The 21670-nt window shown below is 43.3% G+C and overlaps 2 protein-coding genes across 3 annotated transcripts; both read left to right on the plus strand.

The window, feature by feature from the left end:
- The first annotated feature begins 325 nt into the window (after positions 1-325).
- kpna4 (karyopherin alpha 4 (importin alpha 3)) lies at positions 326-14884 on the plus strand. Its single transcript, XM_071521061.1, has 17 exons — positions 326-512; positions 2034-2078; positions 2313-2407; positions 4426-4456; positions 4677-4729; positions 5531-5626; positions 5976-6061; positions 8057-8143; positions 8228-8397; positions 9248-9292; positions 9502-9633; positions 10055-10183; positions 10906-11010; positions 11104-11175; positions 11759-11921; positions 12036-12130; positions 12561-14884. The coding sequence occupies exons 1-17, from the start codon at positions 444-446 to the stop codon at positions 12654-12656; spliced, it is 1569 nt and encodes a 522-aa protein (XP_071377162.1). The 5' UTR covers positions 326-443; the 3' UTR covers positions 12657-14884.
- Positions 14885-15660: 776 nt separating this feature from the next.
- Positions 15661-21547, plus strand: trim59 (tripartite motif containing 59). 2 transcript variants are annotated; one of them, XM_071521314.1, is made up of 5 exons: positions 15661-15707; positions 17286-17692; positions 17859-18080; positions 18635-18844; positions 18939-21547. In XM_071521314.1, exons 2-5 carry the CDS (start codon positions 17438-17440, stop codon positions 19551-19553), a joined length of 1302 nt encoding a protein of 433 aa, XP_071377415.1. In that variant the 5' UTR covers positions 15661-15707; positions 17286-17437; the 3' UTR covers positions 19554-21547. The 2 variants fall into 2 exon arrangements, with proteins under 2 accessions (XP_071377415.1, XP_071377425.1); XM_071521324.1 differs by lacking the exon at positions 15661-15707 and adding an exon at positions 17084-17179.
- Positions 21548-21670: the final 123 nt, after the last annotated feature.

A 21670-nucleotide genomic window follows, 5' to 3' on the forward strand; every position in this document is an offset into this window, starting at 1 on the left:
TTTCACATCTATGTCACTTTTCCACTTGCAGATGTCTGAACCGAAACAGTTTTAATGAAGTCTAGAGAGTGAGAGACTTTAAAACTGTTCGGATATCATGCGGTTCTGAGTTTGGGGGGGTAAAGAAAAAAATAGATGAACGTTAATTATATTGAATATGATAATCAAATATGGTCCTCTGCGTTGTTGTATGGCGCGCCCTACAGATGGATGGTTAAATGTAACAGTACAGAAACCAATGAGAGAAAAGGGGAATTCCCCACCCTTCCTCTACGCCAGAGCGAGGCTGCCCTTCCACCACCGGCATTCCCAGTATGCACCGCGGACAGACCAGCAAAAAATAGTCCGCTAACGAAAGGGCTGTGAAAAGGGAACTAGAAAAGGGTAGCTCATTAGCTAAATTCATCAGTAAAAAGGTATTGAACGTCGCCAAAATTGCTGACATGGCTGACAACGAGAAACTGGACAACCAGCGGCTGAAGAATTTCAAGAACAAGGGTCGTGATTTGGAGGTAAAAGTATCCAGATTCGTGTCGAGGATCTCCTCTTTTCCTATGCGCCGTTCAGTAGCCGCTTCGCCTTCTGGCTTCCCTGTGACGTCGTTTCTAATTTCCACCATCGGGAACTTTGCACCCAGCCCAAGCCAGGGCCTTATCACATCGTGAATTTTAGATCGAGGGCCTTAGCTAGAGTATTACCCTTGAATTTTATGGGTTTGATAATGCATGAGAAGGCCTTCGTTATAAAACTAATCAGATAAGCTAGCTAGCTTTCAACGCCTCCGCTGTATGTGCCATGTTAGCTTGCTGCTAGTCGGGCCCATGGGGGACATGGTAGCTAGCTGACGTTAACTCAAGCATATCACCCCGGTTCGGCCTTTAGCTGACTGTATGTTAGTGAAAACGTTTAATGTACGTCTGAAAGTACATAAACTTGACTTTCGAGTTGTGTAACATATTTTTGCTTACTTGCCAAGCTAATGCCGCGGCAGATTAACGTTATTTTGATTGGATGGCTGGCTAACGCTAGCTTGCTTGCTCGCTAGCTAGCTAGCGTTAAGCTTGCTGGTTAGGGCTTGGTGCTGGTGCTTGCAGTTCCACCCATCCCCCGTCTTTATCACCAAAAACAATGGCGGAAACCAGCTAGCTTGTTAGCTAGCCAACTACCTGTATTTTTTTTTAACCAATGGGCTTTATTTAATCGTACCCCTCGGTTTACTACCCGTGCAAGGAACCAACGTTTCACCGTGAACAGGATCATATGGCTGATAGATTAACTTCCACACTAGCTAACGTTAGATACATAAGTTACAACACGATTACAGTCAACTCAGCATGCCTCTGCTGTTTCACTCATGTTAGCTAGAGATGTGTGTTTTCAGGCTGGTTCTCTAGCGAGGTAGCTGCATGGCGTGGATGTCAGGATGTTCTCAATACATTCGGGTTGACAAGTAACAGCTAGTTTTTTGCTGTAGCTTAGTAGGTAATCGGCTAACGGATAACGTACGTTAACACCGCCATGGTGGTCTGTCAAGTCTGTCAAAGATGAAGACATACAGTACATAACCCACACACATCCATTCTCTCTGTGCATCTAAATTAAAACAATTTTCCTTAAAGGCACACATTTGCCTTTAACCCGTTGAATGTCTTTTTTTCTTACTGTGCCAGTCAAGTATATATTTTTTTAAAGAAGTATATCATATAATACAGGGGATAGCTGTATATCATAGAATATAAGGGGATAGCTGTCTTGTTATGGCATGTAAAGTATTTAAACTGAGGCATTTTGGGTAGGACACTTGTCAAGTTTGTTTTGGTGCTGTCATTAGCAGTGAGTGGGCTGTTGACTTCAGGCCTGAGGTATGAGTGAGACTGGATGGGAATTTCTGAACAGCTCCAGTAGCACAAACTGGATCCTGACATCAGACTGGACACCATTTTACTGTTATAGCCACTCTGACTCTGTCTGGAGTAGACAGGTTTGATTAAACTTCCAGTCTCTACAATATTAATGTGCCATCTCGCCCACAGACTATGAGAAGACAGAGGACCGAGGTCGTGGTGGAACTCCGCAAGGTAATCAAAGTTTGCATCATATGGTGCTACCAACTACAAATACCCAATGACTTTCAGCCTGCTGTGACCGTTACCACTAAATTCAACTCTGGTTTATACTGCTTTCTTTTTTATTCTTTAAGCATTTCTTTTATCAATGAAATACATGCACTGTTAATGCTAATTTCTCCTCGCTATGATGACTAATGAGTGGAAATGTGGATAAAGTGTCCTTTTCTGTTCCATCTACCACAGAACAAAAGAGATGAGCACCTTTTGAAGAGGAGAAATGTACCCCATGAGGACATCTGTGAGGACTCTGATGCTGATGGAGATTTCAGATCGGTATGGTTCTGCTTCACACTTGCAGCTTTTGCTCAGAAATTGTCTCTGTTTTTGTTGTCACTTTCCGCTAGAAACTTACAGTCAACATACAGTATGTTTAGGTTTTTGCGTTGTGAGAAGGCTCCTGTAAGGCCCTATTGAAGCAGTGGGACTGACAACTTGACATAAAAAATAGGTTCTGTAGTGACTGTTTGTACAAGTGGTTTTGTACATTAGGACTGTGTCATTGGTTAAACACTCAAGAGATTTTAGACGTGCTGACACATTGTCCCTGTGATGCTGCCTCCTTAGCTGTCCTTGCCCAATGCCAGTGGGGTGGGGTAACAGTGTGAACAAACATGCAGTTTGTTTTTATGTGTGGTGGTTGGTGGCTTATTTTTCCTTCAGTAAGAGACCCATATTTTTTCAGTATATCTACAACAATTTGGTTGTTTATTGATTGAGCAATTACCAATACAGTGCCTCCAGTGTAAGTATCCCTTATCAGGGATGTTTTTTGATTTTTTTTTTTTAAGGTTTTCATGGCTTTTTGGACACAATATTCCCATTCATTTCTAATGGAGCTTCCTGTTTTGCTGTTGCTAATCATGTAATGTCTGTGGCGTGCACTTACTTGGAAACCTTTCTTAGATTTTAGAAGACAGGGTTGTGTGTCATTGGGGTATCAAGTGGGCACCAGAGATGATTCAATTAGGGTATAATTAATACTGGAGCTTAGGTTCTGATACCAGTAATTAGATAAAATTAACAATGGACAACAAATCATTTGTAATGTCGACATCTGCTTTGAAAATATCCCTCAAATTGGCCATTGTATTTTTTTAATATAAATGTAGCACTAGCCATAAGTGATTGGCCAAAAATATCAGGCTTTGTGCTGATTTTGTTGTTGTATTACCGGCAAGCTAAATGCAAACCACCCCCACTGTGTGTCTTCAGTTGGTCTAAAATATCACGATTGAGTTATATTGCCTTGTGGACAAGTGTCTCCATTTCCCTTTCTAGTTCAATGCCCACCTCACGGTCAACTCTTTCAAATTGAGTTGTTTTTGCGGCCAGGCTTGCTGAGCTTGTTAGAGGATATCTGCACCTTTCTGACAGATCAAATGGCTCCTAAATCCTCATATTCCCTCAGCTGCCTTTTTCATTCCTTCATCACAGCTGTTGTTGTTGTCTGAGTTTTTGTCACCGCTAGTTCCTATTTTCCCTAGGTTACGGTTACCTCTTTAATCTTCATGTGTCTCCACAGGCATGGAGAGCAAATAAACAATGTAAAGCTGCAGCAAATATACACAAATTTGTTTGACTGTTTCTATTTTGGGCAAATTTGACTTTGTTGCAAGTTCATCACCAACTTTACTCATGGGTGCAAAGGTGATCCCCTGCAACTGCTAGCTACCACATGCAAAGGCAACACCCATCAACCCCCCAGTCTAACAGGGGCAGCAGGGTGGCATAGTGAGTCAATCGGAGGACCTGTGTTCAGTCCCCTTTATTGTCAAGCATCTGCCCTGCTTAAGTGAACTTGACATTATTGTCATTATTTTGAATGCTGCCCTGCCCATCCAGTTGGGCCACAACACCAGGTCAATTCTCAGTCTGGGACTGTAAGTCACTACTTCCTCCTGATGGCATTTCTCAATCCCTAGCCTCCTCTATCCGCTCTCACTTGTGCTTTGGTGAGATTTCTTCTCTGCTCTGTCGTCTTCACATACAAAAGCAATTTGGGGGATGGGAGTTCTGTTACGACAGGCAAGAGGTTGACAGATGTCTGCTCACCCTCGTTTGGTACTGCCAGGCAGTACAGAACTTGGTTGTGCTGCCAAGTGTATCAAGTTTGGGACAGACATCCAGCCTGGATAGTCTGATGGGCAATGCTGTTTTGAACAATGTTTGTTTTTGCCTAATCAGTGGTCGAGAGTTTAGTTTTGTTCTTTCTTTTAACTCTAGACATTAAAGTTTACACGTGTTTTTGACAAAGAATGTTTCTAGTCTGATCAATTTCCAAATTCCTCTGTTTCAGCAAAAACACCTCTCTTGAAGCAATAGTACAAGTAAGTTGGATATTTGATTTTTTCCCCATCATCAGTGCAGTGTATATCAGGTTATATTAATTGCCTTGATTATGTATGAGAATTTAACACTTTTCTTCCAAGATAATCCCATGGTATCCTCAGCACACCATAATGTGATATAAATAGGAAGTAGGCTGAGCTATAACTTTTGTAAATGTTATGTATGATTTCACTGACTGTGTGTTGTGCTGATTTGTAGAATGCCACCAGTGATAACCAGGGTGTCCAGCTGAGTGCTGTTCAGGCTGCCAGGTAGGAACTCTCACACTTGGGCTCCAACTGCTGGCCATGTCAATTTACACTAGGACTACATGATATTGACAGTTCTTCATGTTGAAGTTTTGTTTACTGAGTGTTGAATGCAATGAAGGTTCACATCTGGTGCACAAATGGATTTGGAAGCCAAAGATTCTGCTTCTCTACACCAGAATGCTTTGTCTAGGAGACTGTCTGCTAAAACTGCTCTGATTAAAAATTGTGGCATACTGCAGTTGTCGATATTGTAGTTTCAACAAATGAATGTGTTTTTCCACTCAGTTGGGCAGCCACAATTTACACTCAGTCAGCCCCTTTTGATTACAGAATATTGTAAATGACATTGCAGCTTAAGAGCGCAGGCCTCCTATAGTTGGGTCAGGTCAAGTACAACACAAAGTAATGTATGTAATTACTTGTACAGGTACCAAGATTTTTGCTTAAGGCATACAATATAATATGTTTTATTTATATTGGAGTTTTAATAAATTCTGAAATCACTGAATGCAACTCAGGAGCTGTGTCTGGACACAGGCCCATTTCTGTGGCAGGTGCCGTCATTCCTGCAGGTGATGTTGTGTAATAGAATTGGTATTTGGCTCAGAAGCACGGTAATGTCTCCTGTCGGCGCAGTCACTCAGATTGTTGTGTAATAACAGCAGCAGTGATGTGACACTTCAAATTCCTCAACTGTTTCTGTGTGTGTAATTGTAACCTCTGTGTTGGTATGTGTCGATGAAGCTATGTGAGAGTGACTGTGTGAGTAATGGTCTTTTTGTTTCCTGTTTGTTCTTGTAGGAAGTTGTTATCTAGTGACCGTAACCCTCCCATCGATGACCTGATCAAGTCTGGGATCCTTCCCATCCTGGTCCACTGCCTGGACAGAGATGACAAGTAAGAAGGCTGTCGCTGTGTGTATCTGCATGTGTGAACACAGCAGTGTATTGTGCCTCTTCATGGAGAATGATTATAGCAGCATAGAAGTTAGTCCTTTCCCTCATCATATGATGTTGAGTTTGCTTATACTTCAAAGTTATGCAAATGTGCTAGCAGGGCTTAGCCCAGCCTACATTTGAAGGGTGTTGCACAGTTATGCAAATGTGTTCCAGTTTTCACCTTCCAGGAATGGCAGAACATATATGACTCATCAGCATCCTCTTTTACTGTATTTCACCCAATCACAATCACTTCTATTATCGCCTCTGCTGCCTTCATCCGTCTCTCCACTCTCGCCTCTCTCCAGCCCATCTCTTCAGTTTGAGGCAGCCTGGGCTCTGACCAACATAGCGTCGGGTACCTCAGAGCAGACCCAAGCTGTGGTCCAGTCTAGTAAGTGCCAATGTACCACAACACACAACTGTGAATACTGCAACATTACCAGTTCATTCTGTAATAGTGGAATTGCAGCAAACTGTCAGAATCCTAAAGAAAGTTTTATGCTTAATGTTTGCATACAAGAATGACAAAAGGCAATTTGTCAGTAACACAGACACTAGGCTGCACGATTATGGCAAAAATGATAATTTTTTATTGCACTTTGCACCTTAACATATATTTTCACTTTTTTAGTACAGTATTTCTCAAAGTAGCAGCAGCTAGAAAGTGTTGGTTTGACTCATAGTGTGCTTTCACACCAGCCTTGTTTAGTCCGTTTGAATCGAACCCCGGAGCGTTTACCCCCTTGGTTCGGATCGTTTGGGGTGGTGTGAACAACCTAATCGAACCCTGGTGCGGACCAATTAAGCGCTCTCTGGTCCACCTCGAAGAGCTGGTCTCAGGCCGCTTCCAAGTGAACTGTGGAGCGGTTCATTTCTGGTGAGAACACCATTCGAACCAATCTCAGGAAGCGAACCATTTAATCTGAATTTTATTGGTTAAAAACAACGTCACATCCTATTTTGGTGACTGGTGAAACTAGCATTTGCATGGATCAACTTTTTGGGATTTTTGCATGATTGCAATCGTCCGCTCTATAGTTTGGAATGGACCAATTTACCTCACTCGTCCAGTATGTCAAATGCCAACAAGTCGTGGTAGGATCTCATCAGAGCCAGCCTTCTTCTGTGAAAAGATTGTCTGATTGCAGCGTCTTCCTCTAGACAACAAAAAAACAAAATAATAATATCAAAATAAATAACAAATAATAAAGATAATAATAATAATATGATGCCCCATTGTTATTGCCATATAATGACACACAACATCAATCAGTTCTACTATCTACTATGGAAATTTGCACTTTACGTCATTCCTGACATGTGTGCCATATGCTGTCACCATTACGCGATGCCAAATGCCAAAAACTATGTGTCCCTCTCATCATTATGCAATGACAAATGTGCAACGTGCATGTCCCGTTAACTGTCATCACACATTGCCAGTTGCTAAATACGTAACCTACAACCAAGAAAACCAACACAGTAAATATATAAAAAGCACAGCCCAGCAAAAAGTCATGAAAATAACCTTCATCCGACGCAGTGGACGCACACGACGCACCCAACGTACCACATACCCAACACACACATTCTTATAATTTCAGCTGTCAAAAAATCTCTGGGAATTTATTGTTTCCATCCCGGGAGACTGAGGCTAATTACCGGAGTCTGCTGGCTAATCCGGGGGGGTTGGCAACCCTATCTGGACCATTTAATTTTTGACTTTGTGAAAGCGAACCGAACCAGCTGAAAAACAAAACAATGTATCATTCTCGCATCAGGTGCGAACCAAGGAAGCGAGCTATCAGGTGTGAAAACGCCCTTACTGTCTTACTCGTATTGTGGTCCTTATTTACAAAATTCACTGTGCCACTGTATTTTACTTAATAAAATAAATAAAAGGCTACTTTCAGGAACTAAAACTTTTTCACATTCAGACTTGGGAGAAGGATTTTCTTCTCCAATGTTGGGCCAGTCCATTCTTTTCCAATTTGCTTGATGCTACATTTTTCCAAAGATAGTCTAGGTAGGGTTTCTCTCTTTCTTCACCAGAGCTGTCTGCATCTCCATCTTAAATTTCATTTGGTCACATAGGTGCATGTTGCGCATTCAAAGGTTTTGATTGGTCATGCATAATTGAAGAGCTTGACCACATCAGCACTTTCAGGGGGATTGAAAACATAACAAACACTTCAACATCACTGAACTGCACGATTATTAATCGTGGCAACATAAAATCACTATACATGATTATCTATGATTAATTGTGCAGCCCTAACAGACACTTTACAAGCAGAGTTTGGAAGTATCTCTGGCTTTATGTCCCTACATATCTGTTTACACTTCTTATACTTCTCATTTATATTTAACACTCTTCTTCTTATAGATGCTGTGCCGCTGTTCCTGAGGCTGCTTCACTCTCCTCATCAGAATGTGTGTGAACAGGCGGTCTGGGCCCTGGGCAACATCATAGGTGAGAATAAATAAATAAAATGAAATGAAATAAATAAATTCTCTTTCAGTCCCACATCGTCATCGCTCTGTGTGTTCTCTCCAGGCGATGGCCCTCAGTGCAGAGACTATGTGATCAGCCTGGGCGTGGTCAAGCCCCTGCTCTCCTTCATCAGCCCCTCCATCCCCATCACCTTCCTCCGCAATGTCACCTGGGTTATGGTCAATCTCTGCCGCCACAAGGACCCCCCGCCACCCATGGAGACGATCCAAGAGGTAGGAGAGTGTTTATGTCTGTGTGTGTGTGTGAGAGAGATAAGAGAGCAGTATGTGTGCATGCTAGAATGCTGGGTAAGAGTAAGATAGATATGTTTTTGAATTGTCAAGTTCATGTCTGTATTTGCAAATTTGAGAGGCAACATTTTACTTTTGGGTAATAGAAATTTTGCAGCGTACTCAATGCGACACGACTCCATGAACAGTTAACCCTTGCATTAGCTGTGTCAGGGATGTGTATTCACCAGCTTTATCCTCCATTAATAACTGCAAACAGGAAAAAATATATATCAAATATAGCAAAGAACACCAACAATTCTATTATTTTGTACAGTCTACATATTCACATGTTTTAGAAGTACAATTTCATGACTAATGAATGCAAAAGGAGAGTATTCAAGTGATATTATTACAGGTAACCAGGATTTGATAAAAAATCTGACGCCAGAGTAAAATATCACTGTGAGAAACGAGAAATTTCATCTGCTGTGTATGCTAGCCTCCTCTGAGTGCCTGTCTGTACGTCAGTGAATGCTCTCTGCCTCGGTGCCTCTCATTATCCCGAAATGTAAGAGGGGGGGATGTGTTTTTAGCGTTTGGTGTTTGGGCAGCAGAGAGGATTACTGCCCCATCAGGGGTCTACCTAAGCTGGGAAAATGAGGGCAGATTTAGTGCGCTGATGATCAGGATTGTTGAAGGTGTAGTAGGTATTGCAGAGCGCTGCACCATCCTGCTGTCTAAGCTATGATTAGCCCTTTATGGGAGATGTAGGAATCCTGTTGGTGTTTTTATTGTCGTTTTATCCACTTACTGATTCCCTCCATTGCTTTCCCACATCCTCCTTTCTCAGATCCTGCCAGCTCTCTGTGTGCTGATCCACCACACTGATGTCAGTGTGAGTACACAGCTTTTTTTGGTGATTTGCTCAAGTAGGCTTTGATGTTTTGGTTATACAGTAAGGCACATATTTACTTTGTATCTGTTAGTAGTGCTTTATATTCCCACCAAATCACCTCTAGTATAGCATTGCTTCAGATGTATTTGTTCAGTGAGATTTTGCAGAAACGAAATATTCATTCTTTGGCCTTTGTTTGCTGCCTCCAGATCTTGGTGGACACAGTGTGGGCTCTGTCCTACCTGACGGACGCTGGAAACGAGCAGATCCAAATGGTCATCGACTCTGGCATTGTCCCTCACCTGGTGCCCCTGCTCAGTCACCAGGAGGTCAAAGTTCAGGTACGGAGTGAAGGAGGGAGAGGAAACGGTGTAGAGAGGAGATTCATCATGCTTATGATCAAGTAAAAGAAACTTAATTTGGTTTTCACGAAAGCACAAATTTCATTAATCTCATACGTTCATTTTTATAGTTTATAATACATGTAGAAATTCTTTTACACAGCCATTATAAAATAGTCAACCAACACCATACTCTGTGATTATAATGCATAAAATCAATCAAAACAACCTGCCAACAACAGACAGGAGGTTGGCTTTGTATGAAAGTTTATTCATATCACATCATAACATTGGTTGGGGATGGGGGTGCACTCTAAGAATGAAACATGGCTTCACAGACGGGTAGGGCAACTTCTGAAACCTGCTTAGCTAAAGGTATGTGCTTATGTATAACGATTCTGCCCTTTCCCTCCCTGTCCAGACTGCTGCTCTGAGGGCAGTGGGCAACATAGTGACTGGTACAGATGAACAGACCCAGGTGGTGCTCAACTGTGACGCCCTCAGCCACTTCCCTTCCCTCCTCACACACCCCAAGGAGAAAATCAACAAGGTAACACATCCTGTCTTCACACACAGTCACAGTCTCTCGGTCTTAATTTGCGGCATGTGCTATCTGGAAGTGATGAAATCAGAGACTTGGTGCTAGTGTGAATGCTGTGTAAATGGTTGTAGATGGGACAGACAGCTAATAGTAGGAATTCACAACATGGAGAATCCTGATGATGAAGACAAAGAAGACTTCAGCGGCTGGCGATAGTTGCAGTTAGCGGGACAGATGGTGGGGAGGAGGGTAGTCTGTGTGCATGTGACTGAATGTGTGATACCACTGGACGGTGGCCAGAGGGCGCTGAAGACCGCTGGTCTCTGCTGATATCGGAGTGCATCTGAGGCAGGTCACTTAAAACAAGAGGCCCGCCCCTCCCTTTGTGACCTGGCCAGTGATTAGAGCCTCAAAGTCGTCCCTGCCCCGCCCACAGCGCCCTGTCTCGACCAGGGGTCCAGACTCTCAGAGCTAGACCCCTGGATTCTGATCCAGCTCAGGCACATAAACACACCAGTCCCAAGTACTTTGTCTCTCTAGAACAAGGCCAGCCAATCATGTGCCACGGAGGGCCGAAAGTGCACAGGTTTTTATTCCAGCTCTGACTGAAGGTGTGCTCATCAGTGAAATCTGGTGTAGTTGTTGGTTGTCCCTCCACGGCACATGACTGCCCATCCCTTCTCTTGAAAGCTGTGTTACTGACTCCTGTATTTGTCCTTTCTGTCCTGTAGGAGGCAGTGTGGTTCCTGTCCAACATCACAGCAGGCAACCAGCAGCAGGTGCAGGCTGTCATTGATGCCAAGCTAGTGCCCATGATCATCCACCTGCTCGACAAGGTGCGTGTCTCCCCCCTTTTTAAGTTTTGTAGAGAGAGTGTATAAATACCGTGGGAAATGTGGAACACTAACTTTGAATGCATGTATTCCCAGGGCGACTTTGGCACTCAGAAGGAAGCAGCCTGGGCCATCAGCAACCTGACAATAAGTGGAAGGAAAGACCAGGTAAGAATCTGCCTCACAACTCTCTCCCTGTCCTCTTTTCTTTCCTTCCCCATCCTTCCTGTAACACCCCTACTCTCCCATATCCTCCTCAACCTCATGTGCTTCTACTTTCAACTTTTTAACCCACTTTCGCCTGGTCCTTCCTGTACTTAACACAATTTATTCTTTATATGCTGCAACATAGATAGATACAGGGCTCTTATGCAGTTGAAGGAAGTTGATAATTTCCAAGTTATGAAATATGGAAATTGCACAAAGAGTAGAGAAAGGTTATGACATTATTGTTCAGGCATGATACACATTATTTCACATCTTATGTAGTTTGTAGAACCACAGTCTTCTCATATTTGCTGTGGTGATAAATAATCTTCAATTATAGAGTGATGTGGTTTATTTGACAGTTGTATTGCCAAACCTCTATTGGCATATATCATATTGAATGCTGACCAAAATCTTCAAATGGAGCCAAGAAAATGAGATCCAGGAAAACTTACATTTTGAAATGGAAAATGTAGGAACGCTATAGTCCTTCATTAACATGGTAGATTATTGATCTCTGCTGTATTCTCTATGCTTCTGCTAGGTGGCACATCTGATTGAGAAGCAGGTGATCCCACCATTCTGCAACCTGCTGACAGTGAAGGATGCCCAGGTCGTGCAGGTAGTCCTGGACGGCCTCAGCAACATCCTGAAGATGGCCGATGATGAGGCTGAAACCATTGCTAACCTCATTGAGGAGTGTGGGGGTGAGTTTCACTTGCATACCATAAGATAAGAACATGATAAAACCTATGGTCATCATTTGGTATTTATGTGGCACCTGGATGGTGCACATACTAAATGTTGTTTTTGTTCCTCAGGTTTGGAGAAGGTGGAGCAGCTGCAGAATCATGAAAATGAAGACATCTACAAACTGGCATATGAAATTATTGATCAGTTCTTCTCATCTGATGATGTAAGTTACCATTTAAGACAAACTTTAGCTATTTAATGGCTTTTGAGAAACTTGAAAACATTTTTACTGGGCTGATACAGATTCTGTTTTGAAATGTTTACGTTTTTGCTTGTAACAAGTACCAATATGATACATTACATTAAAAAAAATATCACATTGGGGTTATTGGACAAAAATATAAAAGATAAAGTCTATTTTTTTTTTTTCATATCGCTTTATCAATTTACTTTGATTACTGACATGTGGCTTTTGATATTAGGTTTCCATATTGGGAAAATTCTTCAATATCAATACTGTATTTTTGCCTGTTAATGGCCCAATACAGTTTAGCTACTTGATGTGGGCTTATATTAGTGCAAAGATACCAAAGTGGCTGTTGTAATGTCTGCTGTATCTTGCCTAACATTGTGCTGCCTTGTCTGTCGTGCAGATTGATGAAGACACCAGCCTGGTCCCGGAGGCCATCCAGGGTGGAACTTACGGCTTTAACTCCACCAACGTGCCAGCCGAGGGATTCCAGTTCTAGAACGCATCTGGGGTATTCTGGAGTTTTGTTCACGATGCAGCACTCTGTTCAACATAAAAAATTAGGAGAGAAAGAGCGAGAGAGAGAGCGAGAGTGTGAGAGAAATTAGATCCATTGTGCTTGGCTCGTGGGATCCATGGCTGCATCTTATCTGAGAGAAAAATGTGTGGATTTCATTTGGCATTCCAGGGGAACCAGCCCAAATGAAGTTTGAGATGGCGAGTGGGTGCGAGTGAGAATGAGTGGCTACATGTTGCAAAAAAGCAAAACATCTACATCGAATGCGTTGAGAGACATGCCGACATAACTTCCGTGTTATTGGAGCTGTCTACTAAAAACTGAAAACTACTTCAAATGACAACAAAAAAAACTCGATGTCTGCCCGGGGAGAACCAAGGACATCCACAAAAATCAAGAGATCTTGAAGTATCACGACAACAAAATACAACAGAAATCAACAATAACTGTAATTACGAACTGAGATGAACCATATCACAATTCTGCGGTCCTCCGACCATAGAGGGCGCCACCCTCAATGTGCCCCTCCCCCAATCGGCCACGCTATCAGACATGTGTGTGAATGGACCCATTGTGTATGAATGTCTGGACTCAGTGCTGAGGAGCCACGTTCATCTCCTCCAACAAGAGGCCCCAATGGGGCACCTCCCTCTCCCCCTGGTGGGCGGGGCCAGGAGTCCGGCTGCGCGTGTCGCATGTGCGAGAGAATGGACGGATGAGTGGTGTGTGCTTGGCTGCGTGCGTGACTGGGAGTGTGCGAGACTGGGTGAGAACGCATGCAGAGCGGAAAAAAAAGATACAAATACAACAACTGAAGAGAAACAAAATCGAGAAACGCATTGGCAGGAAAGAAATTCTGCCTTTGAACGAGAGGCAGATCCTCAAATCCCTGAAAGGAAGAACTTTGGATATGAAAAAAAAAAAAAAAGTCATCGTCATCACAAGGATTATTTTTTGTTTTGATTTATTGTTAAGTTAGTATTAATTGACACTGGACAATGCTATTGGCAGGTGTGGAGCAGCAGTGCATTGTATTAAGATGCATTTGGTGGCTTTTGGGCTTTTCTTTTTGCCTCCAGTGTGTTCCTTTAATTATATTTTTTATTTTCAGCTTTTAGTTTCATTGCTTGTGTAAAGGTGATTGACGAGGATCATATTCCACCCTCACACCAGAACCCTAACCTACGCACCAGACATGGGCTTGATGCTGTGAAATTCTGACACCATGATTATTATCAACCAAATGACTTCAATGTTCCCCTAGCGAGATTTCATTATTTTTCCTTCAATTACAGCAAAATCACTGCTTTGCAGTATTGTTGCCATAGCTTTGACTTATCACAAGGGGAAATGAGAACAATGGCCATTTCACGTAGGTTTGTGAATCATAACCTTTGCATGTACTAAACTATAGCACAGTTATTTTTTAGGGTATTTTAGTTTCCTTAGGCTGTGGATACAGTGTAATTTTCATTTTTAAGTAAAACTGTGCTGTTTAAATGTTACATGTTCCCCTTCCCTTACCCCCTTACTAGTTTCCGATTTGCAGAAAAATCAGAACAGTTTTGCACATGCACTGCAAAGTGAGGCCTGAAGTCTTTCTGAAGGTGTGTTGGTTGGTTTCATAGGTTTGACCTGCCAACAGCCTCTATAATATGCATCATTCAACCACAATCTTTGTTTTATTTTTAGAGTAATCCGGGATTTTAGGGATACTTGAGAAAATAATGTTTTGTTTTTTTTCAGGAGCAGCAGTAATGAATCTGCTTATGTATCTCTGCTAACCCCCTTTTCTCAAGGTAAAGGTTGCCCCACATGTCAGACTGGAGTTGTCCTTCCTGGTTTCTCCTTTAAAAAAAAAAAAGAAAAAAAAAAAGATAAACCCATGAACAAGTTTGCTGTACCTTTAGTACCTTGCAAGTCCTTAGTCCCCCACTCCCCTTCCCTCTTATACCAGTTAGGTGTCCGAGCTTACCCTCTCCCATTTTATTTGTGTTAACTTCAAAACACTGTAGTAATGGATTACACTTTGTGGTCATAACCTTCTGTTGAACATAGGGGTATTTTTTGCAGCATTCCTTGTTAGCAAAGATGTGGTTTCAAATCTAAAATTATGAAGTGGAAGAAAAAAGGTGGTTTGCTCAACCTGTTGGGAGATAGGCTACAAGATAGGTTGTCTTGGAGAAAATAAATAGTGAAACCCAAATCGAGAGGATTGTGTATGTGTGGTCTGTTGTGTATTGATTGATCCCAATGATTCCCCTTATCCAGGCAGACATTCTGGTTGTCCTGCAACAGCTATCACAACATTAGACCTTTGAAGACAAACTTGAGAACTAATTGAATGAAACAGAAGTGCTGTAATTACGCTTTGATGCAGCGACGTGCGGCTTATTTATTTCATTTTTTTTTTTTTTAACTTTCCGTTACAGACAAACGTTCATCTCTCAAGGGAGAGGTTTTGTTTTGATTCGTGTCCAATTTCCTGTAGTTATTCACTCGAGGCAAACTTGTATTCAAATCGAGCAAATACTGAACCTGATTGGCCGAATAGGTCGCCTATCCACATGCGCACTGCGCGCAATACAAATGCTGCCTTCAAATGCTGTCGGAAATATCGGAATCAAGACTGGAGTGTAAATGAATGAGTTAAAGGAGTCAATATAGGAAAGTGGAACTTTTATCATATACGAGTTACCGAGATGTGAGGTTTAAGAGTAGTGTCTCCAGGAGCAAAAGGTGGAACACAAGCAGTGTAATTAATTTAATTATCAATCACATGCTTGATGATTCACATTTTTCCTTTCTGTCGCTCCGGCTTGGTTTCTAAAAAAAAAAAAACATCGTCATAACTTTTGTTCCAGGGCCCAATTTAGTTATTTTCGACCAAAGGCACTTTGAATGCGCAACAGGTCGACATTTACGCTTTCTGCGCTACGAAGTACGAGCTTACTGAGAGTATTTGAAGGCAGCACGAGAGGAGTAGGAAATGAAAGATCTGCCTGAACAGACGTTGCGAACTCCGAGCAGACGGTGAGTTTTGAACTAAAGATCACTTACACATAAACATCTTTTTTGACCTTGTGAGTCAGGAAGACCCATATCAGTAGTTTTTCTTCAGATGTTGCTTGTATAAGCCAGGCCAGTGAAACTTTTTTTTCCGCCCTCTCTAGCTAGTGGCTGGATGTCATCTTTAGTAGTGTTTTTAGCATCCAAATTGACTCAAATAAGCCACAGAAGATGCTTCTTTACCCGATAAAGTGGCTGAGAAAGTAGCCGCCACAGCCGTAATGGACCTGCGTTGGGGGCTGCTAGTTGGTATAATTCCCCACCCTTTTAGGAAAACAACATCTAATTATTGATTATCTATGTGCTCCATTTGTGTATTTGAACTGTCGCCTAAATTATTTTGCACAAATTGAATGTTTTGTCCGTGTCATCCAGTGAAAAGAGTAGACGCTGCTGTCTCCTGTGTTCATTGTCCAGAGAGCAGTCAGTCAGTCACAACATGGACAACAGTGGGACAATGTCGGATGGTGCAGCTGTCGTTCCGCTGTTATTGTTGTTGTTATAACAAAATCAGGGATGTAGTGGAGGCACATCCACCTAAGTCAAGTTTACCCACCTTTTTATTTACAGAATAGTTTACACACCTTTATTAGGCTGAAATAAATCTTTATGTTGAAAATTCATAGTGATGAGTATCCAACTGATGCAAGTCATAATGCTTTTCTGAAAATATTGATTTGTATTATTGGCTTTTGTTTGCTTTATGACCACCGACAGGAGGTCATAGTTTACCCATCTTTATTTACCACTGCATGAAACTAACCCACATGCTTAATTGACGTGTTAAATTAACCTGCATCACGAGACCTGTTACCTGTTTGAATCTGGGCGCCAGTGCGGTTACAGTTTGGAGCTACAGTCGGATCAGGTTCTGGGACGGTTGCACAGTTGAACAGCCTGTCCTGTCAACAAAGTGTGTGTGTCTGTGTGTGGGGACGTGGGTGGGGGCTGGCATAAGGCCTCCTATTGTGGCTGTGGAGCTGCCTGTAACTAGAGGAGAGGGCCCATACACTCACAACAGCGATATAGCTGAGATCCTGTAATAGGAGCTTACCGGTTTTTGGCTGTTCCTTTGTTTTTCAGTACAGTCTGCTCTCCTCACATATGCAGTTAGATTGGTTACTTGAGTTAGGCAACCACTCACAGCTAATCCTCCTAACAATGGCAATGAGGGGAGCACTCATTACATAACACTTGTGTAATGACAAATATTGATTGAGTCACAGTCTGGAGCGCTGACCTGTCTCATAATCCAGGATCACACTGGGGTGACAATTGTTTTGCCCTCCAGCAAATCAGTTGGTACAGAGGGATAGAAAACAGCTGATCACTGAAATAACTTGTAGCAGTAAAGTGAGAGTCCACTGCGGCTCTGCGTGCACTTCTTCAGATGGACTGTATGATGATGAAAATGGATTTTGCACATTGCCACGAAGGTACTCCACCCATGTTTAGTGAATCATTTTAATGTGTAACATATTCTTTAACTCGACTATTCCTCAAAAATGTTTTCAGTAGCCTAATTAAACTTCACCTTCACAGTTGCAGCAAGGCGGTGGGTTTTGCTGCCGGCTTGCCGACAGTCGGAGCGGGCGCAACACGTAGCTTCTCACCCGCCCAGCTGTCCCGCCAGATCGTCCCCTCTCTGGGCACTGTAAGCCGCCAGTCCCGAGCCTGGCCTCCGCTCTTCCACCATGGATAACCTAGAGGAGGACCTGACGTGCTCGGTGTGCTACTCCCTGTTCTCGGACCCGCGGGTCCTGCCGTGCTCGCACACCTTCTGTAAGACCTGCCTGGACAACGTGCTCCAGGTTTCTGCCAACTACTCCATCTGGCGCCCGCTGCGACTGCCGCTGAAATGCCCAAACTGTCGCAGCGTGGTGGAGCTGCCCCCGACCGGCGTCGACGCCCTGCCCACCAACGTGTCTCTGCGGGCCATCATTGAGAAAGTAGGAAAGAAACTACTCCTAATTTGTTCCTAATTGAAATATTTATCCTGTGTGACTTCCTCGGCGTGCTCCAACTCGTCTTGGAAACCTCACATTTGCTAGTACTGTTCTGCTGGTTCGGTTTGTGCTTATGTTAACATGTTTGCCTGCCCATCTGCTGCCTCAGTACCAAAGGGACAGCCAGCCGCGGCCCCCTTCTTGTCCGGAGCACCACAGGCAGCCGCTGAACGTGTACTGCGTCCAGGACCGGCAGCTGATCTGCGGGCTGTGTCTGACTGTTGGGCAGCACCAGGGCCACCCCATAGACGACCTGCAGGCCGCCTTCATCAGGGAAAAACAGACGCCGGCGCTGCTGCTGGCCAGACTCTCTGACCAGAGATGGGCGCAGGTGGGCAATCCTCAGTATGGATGATTTTTTTATTTTTTTTATTTGGGGCAAATCCACTCGAAACATATTCTCAAAAAGCCCATTTGGTTTGTTGTTTTCTGCCGTTGTCATTAATCTATTGAAAGCTGTGTTTAACAAGAGATTAAATAATTTACACTATACCGGTCAAAAGTTTGGACACACCTGATTGAATGTACTATGTTTTTCATTAGCCTACATTAAAGCCATTTTGATATAAAGACTTATGCATAAATGCTTGAAATGTATTTTTTAGACAAATGTAAATAGTGACGTTGATGCCTCTGTATGAATTTTTTTCCAAAGCCTTTGCCTTTCCATCAAGGCAAAGGGCGGCTACTTGAAAGAATCTAAAATATAAGATAGTTTGGATTTGTTTAACACTTTTTCGGTCACTGCATAATTCCATTTGTGTTATTTCATAACTTTTGACTGGTAGTGTAAATGCATATTGCAAAAAAAGTCTTCCATTTTAGTACTAGCGTTCATTCTGCTTCATTTTGCTGCCTGTCCTTGCTGTTCTCTCCCTCTGCCAGGTGTGTGAGCTGGGGGAGCAGCTGGAGCAGGAGAAGGCTCGCTGCGAGGGCCTGGTGAGGAAGGACCGGCTGGCCGTCGATCAGTTTTTCCAGACGCTGGAGGAGCTGCTGGCCCAGAAGAGAGAGGCCTACCTGGAGGCCCTGGACACCACCAGTGCAGAGGTGTCCTGCGCCTACGACCCGCTCATCCGCAGGGTGAAGGAGCTGCAGGTGTGTCTCAGGGTTAAGGTGATCGTAACTGGTTTATATTGCGGTTGAAGTTGATTTAAACCACAGTACTGATAACTGTTCCGTTGCCCTTCAGGAAGAACAGCTGGACCTGGTGTCTTTGGGTTCGTCTGTAGAGGAGGAGGACTCGCCGCTGGTCTTCCTGGAGAACTTGCACTTGTTCAGAGAGCGGGTGGAGGCCTTTATTAAAGCCCCTCTGCCCTCGGTCGTAGCCCTCTCCATCACCCCCCGGGCGGCGGAGTACCTCCAGCAGCACTGGCCCGCCATGACCATCGGCAGCCTGGAGGAAGCGCCCATACCCAAGGTGTGCTGCTGTGCCAAGTGTGGCGGTCAGGAGGCCAGTTTGGGGACTGAGGCCGGACGGGGTCCGTCCAACAGCTGGGTGCAGGACCTGTGGGGCGAGCTCCAGCCCACTCCCACCATGGTGCTGCTGGGGCTGCTGCTGCTGGCGGCGGCCCTGTGGGTAAACCCCGTCGGGGGGGCGTCCCTGGGCTTCTCCCTGCTCTCTCAGTTCAGCCAGATGGTCCACGGCCTGAGCAGCGAACTGACCGCGTCTGTTTACGAGACGGCGGGGTCGGCGTACGCGGCGATGGGCGAGACTGTGGAGAGATGGAGCTCTTTCCTTTCCACACTGGGAGAAAATGCCTACCAGCAGCTGGCTGCCTTCTTCAAAACCTACAGCTCCTTCTGAAAGAGACCAAATCAGATCCATCTGAGACGCTCAGCCGTTATTTACAGGTTGAGAAAGCCTCACTTTCCTATTCCTGTTGGTATCTGTTAAAGGGAAAAATCCACCCTGAAACACTTTAGCACAGCTTTTGGTGACGTACCCTGCATTCCCTGGTCCATTTTGCATTTTTCTTATTCCTGTGGATGTAGCCAAATGTAGACAATTAGAGAAAAATATTCAACAAGCTAAAACATCAGTGGTGAACGTCAGGTTTTCGTGTCAGTCCCTCAGTATCAAAGAACAAGGGCTATAGACTCACAATTTTGCACCGACATTCAAGGACAAAATCATTGCAGAAGAGGAATAGATAATGATTTCTCCATCAATAGCAGCCTCAACAGACCATAATGCATTGCAGCCACAAGACGTGTTGCAATGCACGCTGTTTCTCAACTGGAAACTCTCGCTCTCTTGTGCTTATCCTACCGTTTTTACTATTGGCCTCTCCACCTAAACATATAACCCAGCTGAGTTCAGGCACGTTCTCTGGGGATTGTCGGAAGTCATTCTCAGAAACGTAGGAAATCACGAACTGAAGCAGAAGTAGATGAGGGAGGTTTAGGGAAAGTGGATACAACAAAAATGTAAATTACAACACTTCATCACAAAATACCTCCTGGAATGCATTGAACATCACAGATTGATGATACTTAACGGTGTAAGAGTATCTGAGGGTGCATTTTTCCCTTAAGCCTCACTTCATATGCTTTCAGGGGTCCTATGCAGGTCTGGGAAAGTATGGAACATTTGCTAATTTCCAAGTTTGTGAATTTCACAGAAAATCTAGAGGAACATGGAACAAAAAAATCTGTTGTTTAGTCCCGATACACATTTGAGTACATATTCTATGTAGCTGTAGACCCAGTCTTTTCACATATTTTTTTGTGTTGTTGTGAAGTATATTGTTCAGCTTTGGAGTGTAGTCATACTGCCCAACCACTATCGGCATATGAAACACCAATCAAAATCTAGTCAAGGGATGGAGGTTTGGCAAAAATATGGAATTGAAGATTAGAATTTTAAGTCCATCTAAATGAAGATCTCTCACATCATGCAATGGGATGTTTGCATAGCTTTCCTGTTGTTTTGTCAAGGAGCACAGGACATCAAGACAGCTACATGTATGTGTATCTCTTTACATGCGAACTGTTATATTGTATTGACAATGAGTTTGAGACATGTGGAATACAGAACCTGATGTACTTGCTTATGCAACATGCAGACATACAGTCCTAGAATGGAACCAGACACATGGTGTACCTGTCCAAAAGCCTCCAGAGATCATGTTGCATTGGTACATGGCAGTGAGAAACTCTCATATTGTGCCTTTAACCATCATGCCAAGCCTTACCTCACCTTCACTTAATAGCTTTATCATAGATGACTGGTAATTCCACCAGGGCCAATATGTCTTGCTTAAGACAGTTTGTGTATTTTCCCAAATGGTGCACTGATATGGGGTTTGTTACGAAAACACTTTGGTGACTCCAAAAACCAAATCATTGTTTAGCTAGACTGTATGGCCTTTAGGAAAGGTCTACTCAACATTGTTATTCTGCATCCTACAAGTGTAATAATTAATTTAGTGTCTTGTTCAAGGACACGTCAGCAGGGCAGATACTTGCAAATTGGGGCTTGAATCTGGGCACTCTGGCTGATGGACATCCTCCCTACTCAGTATGCCACCCCGCCTCCCTACATGTTGAATAGTACATTTGTAGGATGCATTATAGGGTCTTATGTGCTTGTGCAGTGCATCAAAGACTGCCTGTCAAGAGTGAATTTGTCAGGACCAGTTGCAGACTGAAAACCTTTGACAGAAATGTTCTATTACCTAGATCTGTTGTAGCCGTTTAAAACGTTTTCTACAGTGTTTATTTCTTTGTATTTTTAAAAATGTCTAACAATAAACGTAGTCTAATGGATTATTATATTTTCTATCATTCACGGTGGGGACAATGTGTAACAGCCACTTTTGGAGAGCAACTTGCCAGCGCAAGATGGGGTACCACGGGTACAAGTAATTAGTTGTGAGGAGGCAGTGCAGTAAGCTCCCGTACACACTGTTCTCAGAAAGT

The sequence above is a fragment of the Centroberyx affinis genome, unplaced genomic scaffold, assembly GCF_046629955.1.
Source record: "Centroberyx affinis isolate AG114_WGS23_722 - 3 ecotype Tasmania unplaced genomic scaffold, CSIRO-AGI_Caff_v1 ptg000076l_1, whole genome shotgun sequence".
NCBI classification, from domain to species: domain Eukaryota; kingdom Metazoa; phylum Chordata; class Actinopteri; order Beryciformes; family Berycidae; genus Centroberyx; species Centroberyx affinis.

Coding starts and splice junctions, on each gene's coding strand:
- trim59 (XM_071521314.1), top strand. CDS start 17,438: ATGGATAACCTAGAGGAGGACCTGACGTGCTCGGTGTGCTACTCCCTG. Junction 17,693..17,858: donor TGCGGGCCATCATTGAGAAA/GTAGGAAAGAAA, acceptor CTGCTGCCTCAG/TACCAAAGGGACAGCCAGCC. Junction 18,081..18,634: donor CTGACCAGAGATGGGCGCAG/GTGGGCAATCCT, acceptor TCCCTCTGCCAG/GTGTGTGAGCTGGGGGAGCA.
- kpna4 (XM_071521061.1), top strand. CDS start 444: ATGGCTGACAACGAGAAACTGGACAACCAGCGGCTGAAGAATTTCAAG. Junction 4,730..5,530: donor AGTGCTGTTCAGGCTGCCAG/GTAGGAACTCTC, acceptor TTGTTCTTGTAG/GAAGTTGTTATCTAGTGACC. Junction 9,293..9,501: donor TCCACCACACTGATGTCAGT/GTGAGTACACAG, acceptor TGCTGCCTCCAG/ATCTTGGTGGACACAGTGTG.